We start from the raw sequence: 15,278 nt of genomic DNA on the forward strand, positions 1-15,278 counted from the left end.
GCAACGCCGCCAACGTTCTCGCCCGCCTCCGTAACGTCACGAGCCGGACGAGAGCGACGTCAGACCTCAGAATGATTTATTGGCAGATTCTGCAATAAATTCGTTTTTATTCCATTTTTTGGGTTGCCGTTCCCCTCCCCACCAGGGTGAAAAGCAGCCCCCTAAAAATGCAACCACCCCCAAAGCCTCCTAACCAGTCATTAAAAAAAATAGTGCAGGATCAGATTATTATTATTTTTTAAAGCCCTTCAATTCTTGCAAATCCCGAGCAGACGCCCCCAGGGGGGAAAAAGGACGCAGCGCCACTTGCAGCTCATAAATCAGACCCCCGGGACACCAATGGAGCCTCCAGGTCCACCTGCAGTCTACCTGGCAAAGCCCTGCCCCCCTGCTTATTCCTGGGGGGAGTCGCCGAGCCCGGAAGCCGCCCGCCTGCCTCCCGCTCCTCTCCTTAAAAGAAGGCCGACTCCTTCGACAGGGCCCCCCCGCCGCCTCCATGGGCGCTCGCTTGGCTCATTCCCCGCTCGCCGCATCGGCGCTCGACTTATCGCGCCTGGCCGGCCGGCTCAGCGCTTCCGCCTCTGCAGGTGCCGCAGTGGCGAGCCGAGCGAATGGATCGGATGCAGGAGGAGGAGGAGGAGGAGGAAGAGGAATCATGATGGCGGCGGCGGGAGCGGCGTGCTCGTCGGCCTCTGCCTCTTCGTCGGGCCTGGCCGGTGGACGAGCGCCGCGGCGGACGGCAGGGAACCGGCTCTCGGGGCTGCTGGGGGCCGAGGAGGAGGACGAGTTCTACCAGACCACCTACGGGGGCTTCACCGAGGTCGGCGGCGGAGGAGCGCGGGGCCAGAACGAAGGGGGCGGGGCTTGCGCGGGATTGGCTGGAATAAAAGAAGGGGCGTGGGCCAGGGCGGATTGGCTGGAATAAAAAGGCGTGGACCAGAACGCAGGAGGGGGGATTGGTTGGGGTAAAGGAAGGGGGCGGGGCTAAGAATCCTCCCAGCGCCCGCGTCCCCAACCGGTTGCCCGCGGGCCGCGCTGGACTCCCGGACCCATCCTCCCCATTTAGGTCTCAGGTGGGGGAGGATGGGCTTTCTGAGAGAAAGCTCTGCAGCCTTTCCCATTTCGGGGAGATGCGGCGGCGCTGCCACACTCATCATCCCTGGGCGATGGGTAGGAGATGGGCATTGTAGTCCAAAGACATCGCCCGGAAGGATGGGCTCTGGAGTCTGAAATGGGCTCCTGCGAGAGCTCTGTAGCCTTTCCTATCTCGGGGAGATGCGGGGCTGCCATATCCCATCATCCCTGGCCGACGGGCAGGGGATGGGCATTGTAGTCCAAAGGCATCGCCCGGAAGGATGAGCCTGAAACCTCCTGGCAGGAATCGGGGGACGATGAGTACAAAGGGGACCAGTCGGACAGCGAGGACGAAGTGGACTCCGACTTCGACATCGACGAAGGGGACGAGCCCAGCAGCGACCAGGACGACTCGGTGCCCAAGCGGAAGAGGAGGGTGGTCACCAAGGCCTACAAGGTGAGACCCCCCCTGGGCCGGTTTCCATCAGAACAGAGCTGGAAGGTACCCTGGAGGTCATCTAGTCCAGCCCCCTGCTCCAGCAGGAGACCCCGGGCCATTTCAGACAAGTGCCTGTCCAGTTTCTTCTTAAAAACCTCCAGTGATGGAGCAGCCAGGATTTCTGGTGGCAAGCAGTTCCACTGGTTAATTGTCCTCACAGTCGTGAAGTTTCTCCTTAGTTCCAGGTGGCTTCTCTCCTTGGTTAGTTTCCATCCGTTGCTGCTTCTGCCTTCTGGTGCTTTGGAGAATAAGTTGACCCCCTCAAATACTGGAACGCCCCTGTCATGTCCCCCCGCCTCCCCGGTCCTTCTTTCTTCTTGGCTGGCCAAACCCAGTTCCTGCAAGCCTCCTTGGTGTGTTATTGTCCCCTTAATCCTCTTAGTTGCTCTTCTTCCCGAGGCTGCCCAGGAGGAGCGCATCCTATTCTTCCAGGCCCCTAAAGACGTTTTCACCCGCTTAGCGACGGTGCCACTGAGTGAGCCTGAACCTTTTGCAGGAACCCATCAAAAGCCTCAGGCTGAAGAAGCCCGATGCCCCGGCCAGCAGCTCACAGAAGACCAGAGAAGAAAGATCAGCACCTACAGAACTGGAAGACGCGGTGGACAGTGAGTGTGTCCTTGTGTGTCCGTGTGTGCGTGTGTGTGTGTGTGCGCGATGCTCCCTTCTCTCCCAGCTCCTCCTCTGACCTCCCTCCGCTCTGCAGGCCGGAAATACATGCGCCAGTCGACCACCGAACACACCCGCCAGACCTTCCTGCGCCTCCAGGAGCGCCAGGTGCAGTCCAGGCGCAAGAAGGGGGGCGGCCCCAGCTACGACAGACCCCTGACCCAGGAGGAGCTGCTGAGGGAGGCCAAGATCACCGAGGAGCTCAACCTACGCTCTCTGGGTAAGCCCGGGGGGGGGGGGGGGCAGGCGATACGCTTGCAAAAGCAGCTAGTCCATATTGAAGAAGGCAGAAGGCCCAGGAGCTGTCAATCAGGGGCCGGAAGGGTTTTGATCTGCGCCCCTGACGTATTTCATGGGATGTGTTGGTCGGTGTGATGATGAGCTCTGTTGATCTCCGAGTCAAATGGAGCAGAAATATTTTGAAATACCTCTATTCTCACCTGTGTTTCTGACTCAATCCGGGTTTAAAAAGCAGGAAGGATTCCAGGGTTTGGGGCCAGAGGTTTGCTGTTGTGAGAGAGGGGGGGGGAGCCCCTCCCATGCCTCTGACCCCTGGGCGCTTTCTTGCAGAGACCTACGAACGCTTGGAAGCGGATAAGAAAAGGCAGGTGCAGAAGAAGCGGAAGTGCACGGGGCCCACCATCCGCTACTATTCAGGGACGATGCCCCTCATCTACGACCTGGGATACAAGGAGGAGAACGTGGACGTAGAGGGGTAAGTGCCCCCCTTCCCTCATGCCTGCCGGGCAGGTGGCAGAGAGCAGCAGCAGCTTTCCCCAGGGCCTAAAAACTCACTTATCAACAGAAATCCGGGCCTCAATTGTCATTGTAAGTCGAGGATTACCTCTACCATGATGGCGTTTAGGACTGGCAGCCGTGGTGGGTCCTGCCCAAAGGGAGACCCACTTCCAAGACGCCAGCCGGAGCGGGTTCTGAGAACCGACCTCCGCTTCCTCCTCCATCTCTTAGGTTAGAGCAGGAGGGTCTTCTGGAAATCCCCGCTGCGCCTGCCGCGAAATGTTCCCGCACCTTCATCACCTTCAGTGACGACGAGACCTTCGAGCGCGTCTTCCCCAGAGCCCCGCCCCCCAGGCTGCCCGTCAAGGAGATCTGCCCCGTCACCCACAAGACAGCCGTCTACCGCGACCCCGTCACCGACATCCCCTACTCCAACATCCGCTCCTTCAAGATCATCCGCGAGGCTTACAAGAAGTACATCACCGCCCACGGACTGCCCAGCGCCGGCGCCGCAGCTGCCCTGGCGGCTGGCTCCCCCATGCCCGACGCGGGCATCCGGCCCACTCGGCAGAAGATCATCATCAAGCAGAGCGTACCAGCTCCCTGAAGCTCCTGCGGCCTCTCCATTTCCACCACGGGTCGTTTTGGCACTCGCGAGAGCAGCGTTAACACGTTTCTCAACTCGTTTGGGGGGTGGTTTTAGGCAATTTCCAACAAGAGGGGGACGCAGCTGAACCACCCCCCACCCCAATCTCAATCTGTGGTAGAAGCAGGACTCAAAATATTTCCTTTTGTTTCCGGTTTATTCCTTTTCGATTCGCTGTGTTATCCAGCTGGTGGAATATCCCCTTAGCACAGGCAGAGTTTTTGACCTGTTGCTAACAAAGTGGACATGAGCCACGATAGCTTTGTTCTGGCTCATTCACAATTCTACATAATTCTGATTTTTTTCCTAAAACATTCCGTTCGGTTTTAGTTTCTGTTGTGACTCTCGGTTATTATTTATTTTCTGTCCTTTTTGTGTCCCCTTTTCTGGGACTGACGTAGGGAGCGGCTCCTTCACTCTGCTGGGAAATTCTGTCTCCCTCAAATCTTCACTGAAAAAGGGATTTTCTTGGAAGGAAGCTGGATCAGGAGAGGGGAAGCTGTTATCCCAGCCCCTGCTCAATATACATTTGCTAGTATCTCTTTTCTTTAAAAAATAAATAAAATGATACATAGCTTCATAGTAAGTCCTCATTCTTATTTTTTAGTTTTTATTAAACATTTTAACCTTTAAAAGCAGAAAAGAAAAAACAACAACAAAGACACACATAACAATACAAAATAGTTTTACAGTCTTCTGTATTGGCTTATTTATTTAGCTTTTATAGTTCTGTATTCTACGTTGCTTTCCTATCGGTGTAAACGTCTGTAGTAATGTAATAACAATTGTACTCACAATCCTCGTAAATCCTCATTCTTAACTCAACTATAATAATAATAATAATAAATTTGGATTTATTAGCTGCTCCCTTTCCAAGTAGGACTCGGGGCGGCGACTGACGCCATCCAACCTGGAATAGATCTCTGGGCCAGAATTCCTGGGCTGTCTTGGCCAGGCCCAATTTTAGAAATATTTCCCTAAAGGTCAGACAGAGGCGGGGCAGGTACCAGGGCAGGTATTCCAGGTGTGGGGAAGATCCTGAACGGGGAGAAGTTTCAACCAGAGATTTCCTTGTTTGCTGCTCATATCAGGTCAGCAGTGGTTAATCTCCAATAACCCCAGTGGCGAATAGAAGAACATCAAAGTTTTCATCAGAAATATTAATGTTGGGACTTGATTAGCTGGAATGGAAGCCCGGTTTCGACACTTCTTCACTCCCACGCCTGTGGGAAACAGCCTGGCCAGAAAATGTAGCCCTGTCCGTGGCTGCAGGATGCCACGCAGAGCCTCCAAGGTTAGGGGCAGCGTATCTGTGAAAGCTAAAGGCAGACCGCAAACGACATCTGTTGTGTCCCAGTCCTTCCTGCAGTTTTCCTGGAAGCCTCTCTCGGCCAATGGAGAAGGAAAGGTACCGATTTACAGAGGCTGGGGGCTGTTTTGATCTGGGGTGGGGGGGTTCTTCCGCTCTGAGTAAAACCATGGAGGCTTGGCGATCAGTGGAGACTCCCAGTCCAGGGGCAGTTTACCCCTATCATCACTTGGGAGCAGGATCATTCTTTTTCTCAAATTTACAATACAATACAATACAATACAATACAATAGTAGAGTTGGAAGGGACCTTGGAGGTCTTCTAGTCCAACCCCCTGCCTAGGCAGGAAACCCTATACCGTTTCAGACAAATAGCTATCCAACATCTTCTTAAAGACTTCCAGTGTTGGGGCATTCACAACTTCTGGAGGCAACTTCTGTTCCACTGATTAATTGTTCTCACTGTCAGGAAATTTCTTTGTAAAATGTCTTTTTTTTGTTTGTTTGCTTGTTCGATTGAACGCTATAGGAATGGGGGTGGGAATTAAAGTGAGCAAAGATTTTTTTTTAATCACTTTACAAGGATGGATGGATGGAAGGAGAAATGGAAAGAAGGAAGAAGGGAGTGTGGGAAGGAAAAGTGGAAAGGAAAGAGAGGAAGGAAGGAAGAACAGAAAGGGAGGGAGGAGAGAAGGGAGGAAAAAGGGACGGAGGGAAGGAGGAAGGAGAAAGGGAAGGAAAAGTGGAAAGGAAAGAGAGGAAGGAAGGAAGGAAAGAAAGTAAGAAGAAGGGGAAGGAAGGAAGGTTCTCCCTCCCGGACTGGCCATTCCCCCCCTTGGCCACTGGAGGCCGGCGGGACTCCGCAGGGCGGCTGCGGAGTGATTGATAAGCGAGCCTGCCAGGCACTCCCTGCTCCGCTGCCCCCCCCTGCCCTTCTGCCAGGCTAAAATAAAAAAGCGCTGAGCTCACCCTCCCCTCGGCCGCCTCCCCATTGGACGCCCGCTGGGTGCACAGCGCTGGGGGTGGGGGGGGGGCGGCAGGGGCCAGGCAGAGGCTGCCGCTGACCAAGGTAAGCCTCCGGAGACCTCCCGCCGCTTCCCACCGCACCTGGGCACACCTGGGCAGGGCAGGGTGGGGCTGGTCCGGCTCCAGCAGGCTCGCTCCTGCAGGGGGGGGGTCTCCATCTCCCAGGTGGGCGGGGGTCCGGCCGAGACGGGGAGACCCGGAGCGTGACCCTGGCCCCGAGGCTCCTCCGGGTGCCAGTTCAGCACCAAGGCTGCCTGGCAAGCCGGAGTAAACAAGCTCCCTTGGATGCGGCCTTGGCATCGCTGCTACCTGGCCACACCCGTGATGGAGGGCATGGGGGGAGGGCTACTCCAGGCCAGGAGGGTCCCCTGGGGCCAAAGAGTTGGGGAACGGGACGAGGTGGGGGGCAGAGGGAACGACTTCTGGAGGGGGTGAGTTTTGCTTTGGAGAGCAAAAATTATCTGGTCCAGAGGGGAGTTTATGTGAGGATGAGACCCCGGGAGGGGGGGGAGCAAAACAGGGGTCTGTAAAGAGGTCTGCAATTCAGGAACAATGGTTCCTCTGAGCTTACAGCTGCTTTGGGCTCCAGGAGACCCAGTGGCTTTCCTACAGAAGCCACCACCTCCCTCCCCCCCCCCCATAAGAAAAGAGAGTTCCCCTTGAAAACGGTTAAAAGAAGAAGGAAGGGGAAAAGAACCACATTAGTAGACTAAAGAGAACAGTAATGAGACAGTTCTTGTGATGTAACGGATTAAGAAATAAAGAAATGATAGTACATTGCTAATTGTAGACAAAAATAAATCCAAAGAAATACTCTCTCTGCTTAAATTGAATTGGAGGATGTATGCTCTTTATAGCAAAATATGCCAATGGAGAAGATAAGAAAGGAAAATTGGGTGTAACTTTGAAGGGGCAACGGAAAATATTGTTTATGTATTAAGAGAAAAATAATCCTAAAGATGAAAAATAACGGAAGGGAATAATTTGGCAGAAAAGTGAAAACGAAGCTGTGATGTGAAAAGGACTATGTAAATGAGAGGGTGTATAGGACAACACTTTGTTCATATAATATGTATAATTTGTATTAGAAAATTAAGAAAAAAACCTTGAATGGGGAAGAAAAGAGAGTTTCTCTTGAGAATAGGCTAAAAACATCCAAAGAGATGGATAAGATGAATTCCCTCTAAAATGACACCAATAAAATCAAACACCCAAAATCTGCTCTCCCAGAAGTCCTTGAAATGTCCAGCATCCCTTATACTGGACAAATGCAGGGTGTTCCCCCCAAAAAAAGTTGGTGTGTGTGTGCGCGCGCGCAAAATATTTTTGGCAACTTTCTTGAAAACGGAGCAAAGCAGAAACCACAGATGGGAAGTGCAGGGATCCTGTCTGGTGATTCCTCCCCTCCCTTGCTAGAGAAAAAGGGGGATCCACTCCCACTGGCTTCTTGTAGGTCACCAGCGGCCAAGGCAGAAGTTCAACCCGCCAGCTCGAATTTCTACCTGCTGGGGGGGGGGGTGAAATGCGAACAAAGGGGAGGAGGGAAGGCCTGAGCGGAGCATTTGCTGAACTCCTTTCTCCAATGGCAAATTCGCTCGTTTCGTGGAGAGTTGGGTGGGTGGGGTAAACTCCCTCCTAGTTTATTCCCAAAAGCTTTGCAGGTTTCAGTCCTTGGGATCCACTGAATATTGATCCCTTAGTTGCGATTAGGAATTGACTGATTTGCAACCAGTCAACACACAAAGAGATGGTTTGCAACTTCACAACTTGGGACAAAGAGTTGGGAAAATCTTGAAGGTGCCTAAAAAGGTGGGGATTCGTCCCCTCCTGCCAGGGGCCGCCACCTCAAATCTGGCTACCGCACCCGGGGAAAACCAGTGCCCAGCTGAGACTTCTTCCTGACAGCTTAGATTTCCATATGCAGGGAACTCTGGCTAAAGTTGCAGCAATCGCTGCTCAGCAATTCTCAAGACATAAAGGAGGCCTGGGGGGAACTGGATCCCCGGCGGCCGTAGAGCCGGTGGGAGTAGAGTCAGCTGCCCCGTAGCTCATTCAACAGCCTTCTCCTTCCTGCCCGCCATCTGCAGCTGGCCCGCCCAAAAGGCCAAGACTTTCCAGTCAGCTCAGCGGCCGCAAAAACTCTGGAGGCTGCTAAGTGTTTTTTTCCGCACTGATTCCTTAGTCCAGATGCCCGAAACAATGAGGGAAGTCGCAAAGGGAGGCATCAAAGGGCCCCCGATGCAAGGCTCGCCCAGCTGTCCCCCAAATTCCAGGTGGCTCAGTTGCAGAGATGAGGATGGTAGAGCATTCTGGCAATCATGAGGCAGGGAGTTCCGTGGACACGTCCACTAAAATAGTGCCCCCTCTTGCTCCGTGAGCTTCTTTGCAGCATGTTCTTTGGGATTCCTGTAAGGTATAACTCCAACCCACCCACCCCCAGGCCTGGCTGGGTTTTCTCGCAGAGGAGACCATCCGGCAACTGCCTCTTGGCTACGCTCACCATGACGACTTCCTACCGGCAAGAGCTGGAGAAATACCGAGATATCGATGAAGACAAACTCCTCAAGGAACTCTCCCCGGAGGAACTGGATCAGCTCGATCTGGAGCTGCAGGAAATGGATCCAGAAGTGAGACCGGGAGCCGGCGGGGTGGGGGGGGGGAAAGGACTCTGGATTTCATTCTTGAAACTCTCCAAATCAAACGGATCGGAGACAGTCCTGGAGCCTCTTCGGTTGAGGGATTGGGAAGTTGGCAGTCCTACCCAAAATGCCACAATTGTGCCATCTCAGCTTTTGGGGAGAACCACAAAATGATGGCTTATTTACCCTATTTTTCAGAGTATAAGACACACCAAGGTTTTGAAGAGGCACATTTAAAAAAAAAAGTTTTTGCACTCTGTAGACCTCCCCAAAACGGCCCTCCCCAGCCTCCAGCAGCACTCTGCAAGGCTCCTAAATGCTATGCGCAGCCATTTGAGTGAAGGGGGCAGGATTTTGGGAGGCCAAAAATGCGGTATAAGACGCACCCAGATTTTCAGCCTCTTTTTTGAGGGAAAAAGGTGCGTCTTATACTCTGAAAAGTATGGTAGTTGTGACCCTATGGTGTGATGGGGGAGCAATACATTTTATCAATAAAATACATTCATTCATTCGGCACATTTTTATGGCTGCCTAAAAGATGAACGATCCCAAAGCCCATCATCCTGTCCCCCACCAGGTGACCCTGCCCCTCCTTTTTAAGCACTGTTTAGGCTCCTGCACCAGGGGACACTGGTGTGCCCCCCCCCGCCCCGCTGCAGAGAGGCCCAATGCGCCCTGGTGGGGATTTTCACCGGGCGTGGAAGGAGGCTTTGCTATCGCCGTCCGTGGCACCCCGATTTCTGCTCTGCTTCCTTAGAACATGATGCTCCCAGCTGGGCTCCGGCAACGGGATCAGACTAAGAAAGACCCCACGGGGCCCCTGGACCGAGACGCCCTGATGCAGCACCTGGAGAAGCAGGCCATAGAGGCGAAGGAGAGGGAGGACCTGGTGCCCTTCACGGGGGAGAAGAAAGGTAAGTTGCAACGTTGCTCACTTTGGTGCCACTGTCCATGCCGGCAAGGCTTGGATGAAGCCGGGGCTCCCTCCCCCCCTCCCCAGGGGGTTTCAGGACCCAGAGGGGGGAGGGGGCAGCCAGCCCCCACCAGAGCAGAGAAAGCAAAGAGGGGATTTTACTGCCTCCGCTTTGCCAGCCGAAAAGGACTCCCTCCACGCCTCTGTTAGAGGAGTCCATCCCTTGGAGCAAAACTAAGGTTTTCCTGAAAGATCCCCTCTATCCTTTCCACTCTTTCTGCTTCCCGTGGATTCATTGTTTATACCAATAAAGGGGAATATTTGAGGCTCCAGGTTGAAATGAGGGCTCTCGGAGCTTCATTGTTTTCTTGCGGACGTTTCGCGACCCAGCAGGTAACGTCATCCATGCCGGTGGGGTTTGCTGCAAATGCTCCTGATGATGGGTTGGGGTCATGAAGCGCCTGAAAGGAAGCCACCAAGCTCAGAGAGCACCAAGGACTCCCTCCTTTAAAAATAAAAAATAGTTCCTAAACCAAATTCAAGCCGTCTTGCAACCTCCTGTCCCCTTGATGCAAAAGTCAATGAAATGTTAAATATTTTTCTTCTCTGGCTGAGAAAGGACTTTTGTTTCAAACCGATCGGACGGGCTCTGTGCTGGTGGCTCCTCATTAAGCCAAAGGCACCTCTCCTTCCTTCCTTCCTTCCTTCCTTCCTTCCTTCCTTCCTTTCTCCCTCCCTCCCTCCCTCCCTCCAGAACTGAATCACCCAACATCCGACTGCTATTAATAAATCTGGAGCTTCCTCTCGGTGTCCAAATTGCCGGCGTGAATGAAGGCCGTTTCAGGGACATTAGAGAGGGACGCATCCCAGATTGTCCTCCAACCACTGGGAATCCCTGCAATGCTAATGCTCAATGGCGGCGAGAAACTGAGGGGAGAGGATAATTTTGCCGAGGAAAAAGGAGGAAGGATGGATGGAAGGAAGGAAGGAAAGGATAGTGGGATGGAAGAAGGAAGGAATAAGAAGGGAGGGGGGGAGGAAGGAAGGGGGAGGGAGGGAAAGAATGAAGGAAGGAAAGGATAGAGGGATGGAAGAAGGAAGAGAGGAAGAAGGAGGGAGGGAAAGAAGGAAGGAAGGAAAGGATAGAGGGAAGGAATTTGAGAGCTGAAGTTGCTTATAAAGGAGGCTGCTTGTTGGAACCCTGCATGAGTCCCCCAACGCACCACCTCTGACTTCCTTTGCCTCCTCCTCCTCTCTCTTCCGCTTCTCACCCCTTTCCGCCTCTCCCCCCCCAGGGAAGCCGTTCGTCCCAAAAGTTGCCAAAAAAGAAGTCATCAAAGAAGAGGACGTGATCCTGGAGCCGGAACTGGAGGAAGCTTTGGCCAACGCCACCGACGCCGAGATGTGCGACATCGCAGGTAAGGAGGGGGCCGACAGGAGCCCAAGAGCGAGCTGCCTTCAAGGCCCCCGTGGAGCCTCCCTATCCAGGGGCAGTTGGCTGTGAATCGCCCTTGGCTGCTGCTGTTGCAGGCGAGGCCCAATCCCCCTTTGGGTCAATGCACAGGGGGGGAAAAAAGCTTCAAGGTTTGGTTTTTGGGGTGCGGCTCCTTCGTCGCCCTGCAAACCCTGCAGAGGATCGATCCCTCCCCATTGTGCAGAGAAGGGCAGGGAAGGGGCCTGGCCTGGCCCAGCCAGTGGCAGAGGAATGGGGGGGGGAGGAGGAATGGGTCAGCGGGCTGCCCTACATCAACACTCAGCAAGAAAGTTATTCCCGCGGCAGGTGTAAGCCGATAGGGCAGCAGCCTTTCTCCTTTTAGCCCCTGCCCGGCGCCCTGCCAGCCCCCTCACCCGCTCAGCTTTAGAAACTGAGCCAGGCCAGGCCAGAAAACGCCTGATTTTTGCAGCAAACCTGGTTATTTTTTTGTTTGAACCCGGATCCTTCTGTTTCCTTGCAGCCATCCTGGGCATGTACACCCTGATGAGCAACAAGCAATACTACGAGGCCATCTGTAGTGGCAACATCACCAGCACGGAGGGCATCAACAGTGAGTGGGCAGGGCAGGGTTGGGTTTCCAGGGAAGAGAAAAACAGCTCGAGAGAGGCGTCCCTTTCCCGTCAAGTTTCTAGTCCCCAGGACAAGCCACGCCTTCCCCTGCCTCAGCTGCCAGGGGGTGGTGGTGGTGAAAGGGCCAGAGGAATGACTTCGGCTGGTGGGAAATTAAGGTTTTTCCTACCCTGTTGTTGTTACAGGGCACATTTAGTCCCTTTTGGGAGAGGGGGCGGTCTAGAAGCATGAATAATAAATTTAAAACAAGTTTGGGCAGGTAGAGATAATTTGGTTCCCTGCCGGCGGAGGGGCTTTGAAGAGACCACCCATTTATCTTGATTCAGGAGATCCCCCCTACCCAATTTGACTGAATCCTCCCCCCCATTTGACTGAATACATTCCCCCTACCCAATTTGACTGAATGCATGCCCCCTACCCAGTTTACCAGCCCAGAACTCTTCCCACATTCAGCCTGGGGACCCTCGCTTGGCTAAACACTGTCTCGTCCACTACATATCTCATCATCCCCTGCTCTCCACAAAAGCCAACGGGAAAACCACCCTGAGGGGGTGGGAGGCGGAGGAGGGTGGTCTTCAAGCCAGGAGCCTCTGTGGGCTTCCATCTCGCCTCTCAGATCAAGATTTGAGGGTGACCCCCAGATGTGAGAGGACTCTTTCTACCCCCCCTCCTCTTCTGCCCAGGTGTGGTCCAGCCAGACAAGTACAAGCCAGTTCCGGACGAGCCCCCGAACCCCACGAATGCCGAAGAAACCCTGGCGAAAGTCCGAAGCAACGACAGAGATCTGGAAGAGGTGAACCTGAATAACATCCAGGTCAGTGCCAAACCCAAAGTTCACCCCGTGGTCCTATCCTGGGGTTATCCTGTTCTTTAGTCCTCAACTTACGGCCAAACAACAATTCCAAGTTTTGACTGCCCTGCAAAAAGTAATTTAATAACCGCCTGTTCTCACACTTATCACCGTCGCTCCACTCAGCGGTTATCAGATCATTATTCGGACGCTCGGCACTGTTTCGCCTTTACGACCTGTTGCCGCATCCTGCGGTCATGGGAGCATGATTTGCGCCTTTTTTTTTTTTGGCCCATTGGGGAGCTGGATTCCCTTAACGCCCGTTGTAAAAAGGGCCGTGAGTCAGATTCCAATGCTGACCGCCATGACTTCTGACAGACGTTCTGTCGGTCGTAAGTCGAATACAGGAAAGCAGGAGCCCCTATTGCGAACACAGAGGTTGTCATTCACACCCCAAAGCTGCAAGACGGACACAGTTCTTCTTTGCCAGTGGCTGAGAATCTGGAAAGGAAGGCGTGGCGTAAAAGGAACGACGGATGAGGAGGGCAGAGGGGGGGGGAAACGACCACCCAAGGGGTCACCTCTACAACAATGGCCGCTTCCTCTCTTCTCCCGCGCAGGACATTCCCATCCAGACCCTGAAAGAGATCTGCGAAGCGATGAAAACCAACACCCAGGTGAAGAAGCTCAGCTTAGTGGCCACCAGAAGCAACGACCCCGTGGCCCACGTAAGATCCCCACATCCTCATCCAGGGACCGGCACCCGGAGGCCATTGCGTCTGGCTGCCCTTGGGGGTCTGATCCCCCCCCCCCAATGATGCTCTCTCCTGCCCCCTTTTCCTACCCAGGCGGTGGCCGAGATGCTAAAGGAGAACAAATCCCTTCAGAGCCTCAACATCGAGTCCAACTTCATCACCAGCACAGGCATGATGGAGGTCATCAAAGCGATGAAGGGAAACAACACCTTGGCCGAACTGAAGGTGGACAACCAGGTGAGTGGCCCTCAACTTTAAGCTGGTGGACTCCAACTCCCAGAATTCCCCAGCCAGCTTGCTGGCTGGGGAATTCTGGGAGTTGAAGTCCACCCAGCTTAAAGTTGACATGGGTAAGACGTCTGACACCATCTTTGGAATCTTGCACTCCCCCAACTGGGAATTGGGGCATTTTAGCCGCCCCCTCCCCAAGCTTCCACCTGCCACTACTTCCCCTCCCTCCTTGCAGCGCCAGCGGCTGGGCGACTCGGTGGAGATGGAGATGGCCGCGATGCTGGAGAACTGCACCTCCCTCACCCGGTTCGGGTACCACTTCACGCAGCAGGGCCCCAGGGCCCGAGCCTCCATCGCCATCACCAGAAACAACGAGCTGCGTAGGTCGGCCGAGAGCGGGGGAAGAGAGAAAGAGCAATGGAGGGAAGGGAAGAATGAGGAAGGGAAGGAAAGGAGGAAGGAAAAGAGACAAGAAAGGAAGGAGAGGGAAAGGGAAGGAGGAGGGATGGAAGGAAGGGAAGAATGAGGAAGGGAAGGGAAGGAGGAAGGAAGGAGAGAGAAGGAGAAATGGAGTACAAGAAAGAGGAAAGAAGGAAGGAAGGAGAGGGAAGGAGAGGGAAGAAAGGGAAGAATGAGGAAGGGAAGGAAGGGAGGAAGAAGAGAGAAGGAGCAATGGAGTACAAGAAAGAGGAAAGAAGGAAGGAAAAAAGGAAAAAGGAAGGAAAAGATAGACAAGGAAGGAAGGAGAAAGGGAAGGAAGAGGGATGGAAGAAAGGGAAGGAAAGGAAGAAATGGATGAAGAAGGGAAGGAGGAAGCAAGTTGAGAAGGAGCAATGGGGTGCAAGGAAGGAAAGAAGGAAGGAGGGAGGGAGGGAGGGAGGGAGGGATGGGCTGGATCAGCTGGGGGAAGGTCTTGGCAGCCATCTTCCTTTTCATCTGTTTTTTTTCCCCATTTGCAGGACGCAAACAGAAGAAGACATAAATCGGGGACCCATCCATCCTCCCGGAAGCGGCTTTCCTGCCTCAGGCATCTCCCCAAAGCAGCCCGAGAGGAATTCTGGGGCTCAGGTGCCCAACTCAGGTGTTCTTCCCTCCCTTCCCCTCCGAGGGGCCCCCCGTCTTTCAAATACCTCTGTAAATAAAAGAGATCAGAACGATGCTCCCCCATTTCTCTCCCCAAGGGAGGAAGCGTCTTTCTTTGTGACCTCCCCAAGGCGGAAGCAAACTTTCTGAAACGGTTAAGGCTCTTGATTACAGCCGGTCCTCGACTTACGTCCAAAATATAACTTCAAATGGTCACTAAATGAATTGTCATAATTCAAGGATGACCTGTACTTGGTAGGCAGGAATTTGGATCGGAGACTTGGGGCCTTTGGTGGCGTCTTTTCCTTAAATAAAGGGGCCTGGGATCTTTGGGGGGGGGGAGGGTTGGAGGGAGGGGATGCATGCCCCCTACCTGCGCTGGGTTGGAAAAAGTCAGCAGCCTCTGAGCATGCACAGAGTGGCTTTCCAGAAGGGGAGCTAACCCAATCTGCAAGAGGCAGTCAGATTTCCCCCCCTCCTCCTCCTCCACCCTTCCTCCCCCTCCTAAGATAGACTGCCTCTCTCTGGGGAAGCTCCGTTAATTGCCCCTGGGTATTTCTGCTCCTGAACCAGATCCCCAAATCTACAGGAAGTTAAAGTTTTCTTTTAGCCACAACTCCCATAAGCCACAAGGTCAGGGTGTGCAGAACTTCTCTAAAATTTGCCCCTAAAATCAGCCAAAGGGACACTTTGAACCTAAAATTTGGCCCAGGGAGGACCAGGGGATGACGGTGGGTTTTTTGTTTTGTTTTTGACCGATGAGGACTAGCCCCTTGCTTTGTCCTCCTCCTCCGTTCCTTTTCCAGATGGAGAAAAAGGGATTATTGAACATTCAAGCACTGGGG

General features: G+C 53.7%; 2 protein-coding genes across 3 annotated transcripts; both read left to right on the plus strand.

Moving 5' to 3' along the window:
• Window positions 1-27: 27 nt before the first annotated feature.
• Window positions 28-4,188, plus strand: VPS72 (vacuolar protein sorting 72 homolog). Its single transcript, XM_081967774.1, has 6 exons — window positions 28-820; window positions 1,379-1,531; window positions 2,070-2,178; window positions 2,277-2,459; window positions 2,810-2,954; window positions 3,209-4,188. The coding sequence occupies exons 1-6, from the start codon at window positions 497-499 to the stop codon at window positions 3,582-3,584; spliced, it is 1,290 nt and encodes a 429-aa protein (XP_081823900.1). The 5' UTR covers window positions 28-496; the 3' UTR covers window positions 3,585-4,188.
• A 1,665-nt stretch (window positions 4,189-5,853) lies between these two features.
• TMOD4 (tropomodulin 4) lies at window positions 5,854-14,507 on the plus strand. Of its 2 annotated transcripts, none has more exons than XM_081967775.1 (10): window positions 5,854-6,000; window positions 8,398-8,584; window positions 9,354-9,510; window positions 10,805-10,927; window positions 11,465-11,554; window positions 12,258-12,388; window positions 12,985-13,092; window positions 13,213-13,356; window positions 13,586-13,730; window positions 14,310-14,507. In XM_081967775.1, exons 2-10 carry the CDS (start codon window positions 8,459-8,461, stop codon window positions 14,330-14,332), a joined length of 1,047 nt encoding a protein of 348 aa, XP_081823901.1. In that variant the 5' UTR covers window positions 5,854-6,000; window positions 8,398-8,458; the 3' UTR covers window positions 14,333-14,507. The 2 variants fall into 2 exon arrangements, with proteins under 2 accessions (XP_081823901.1, XP_081823902.1); XM_081967776.1 differs by having other exon boundaries at window positions 5,897-6,000; window positions 8,420-8,584.
• The last annotated feature ends 771 nt before the right edge of the window (window positions 14,508-15,278 follow it).

The sequence above is a fragment of the Natrix helvetica genome (assembly GCF_964273705.1).
Source record: "Natrix helvetica genome assembly, chromosome: 16".
Taxonomy (NCBI): Eukaryota; Metazoa; Chordata; class Lepidosauria; order Squamata; family Natricidae; genus Natrix; species Natrix helvetica.

Coding starts and splice junctions, on each gene's coding strand:
- TMOD4 (XM_081967775.1), top strand. CDS start 8,459: ATGACGACTTCCTACCGGCAAGAGCTGGAGAAATACCGAGATATCGAT. Junction 9,511..10,804: donor CTTCACGGGGGAGAAGAAAG/GTAAGTTGCAAC, acceptor CTCCCCCCCCAG/GGAAGCCGTTCGTCCCAAAA. Junction 11,555..12,257: donor CAGCACGGAGGGCATCAACA/GTGAGTGGGCAG, acceptor TCTTCTGCCCAG/GTGTGGTCCAGCCAGACAAG.
- VPS72 (XM_081967774.1), top strand. CDS start 497: ATGGGCGCTCGCTTGGCTCATTCCCCGCTCGCCGCATCGGCGCTCGAC. Junction 1,532..2,069: donor TGGTCACCAAGGCCTACAAG/GTGAGACCCCCC, acceptor AACCTTTTGCAG/GAACCCATCAAAAGCCTCAG. Junction 2,460..2,809: donor GCTCAACCTACGCTCTCTGG/GTAAGCCCGGGG, acceptor GCTTTCTTGCAG/AGACCTACGAACGCTTGGAA.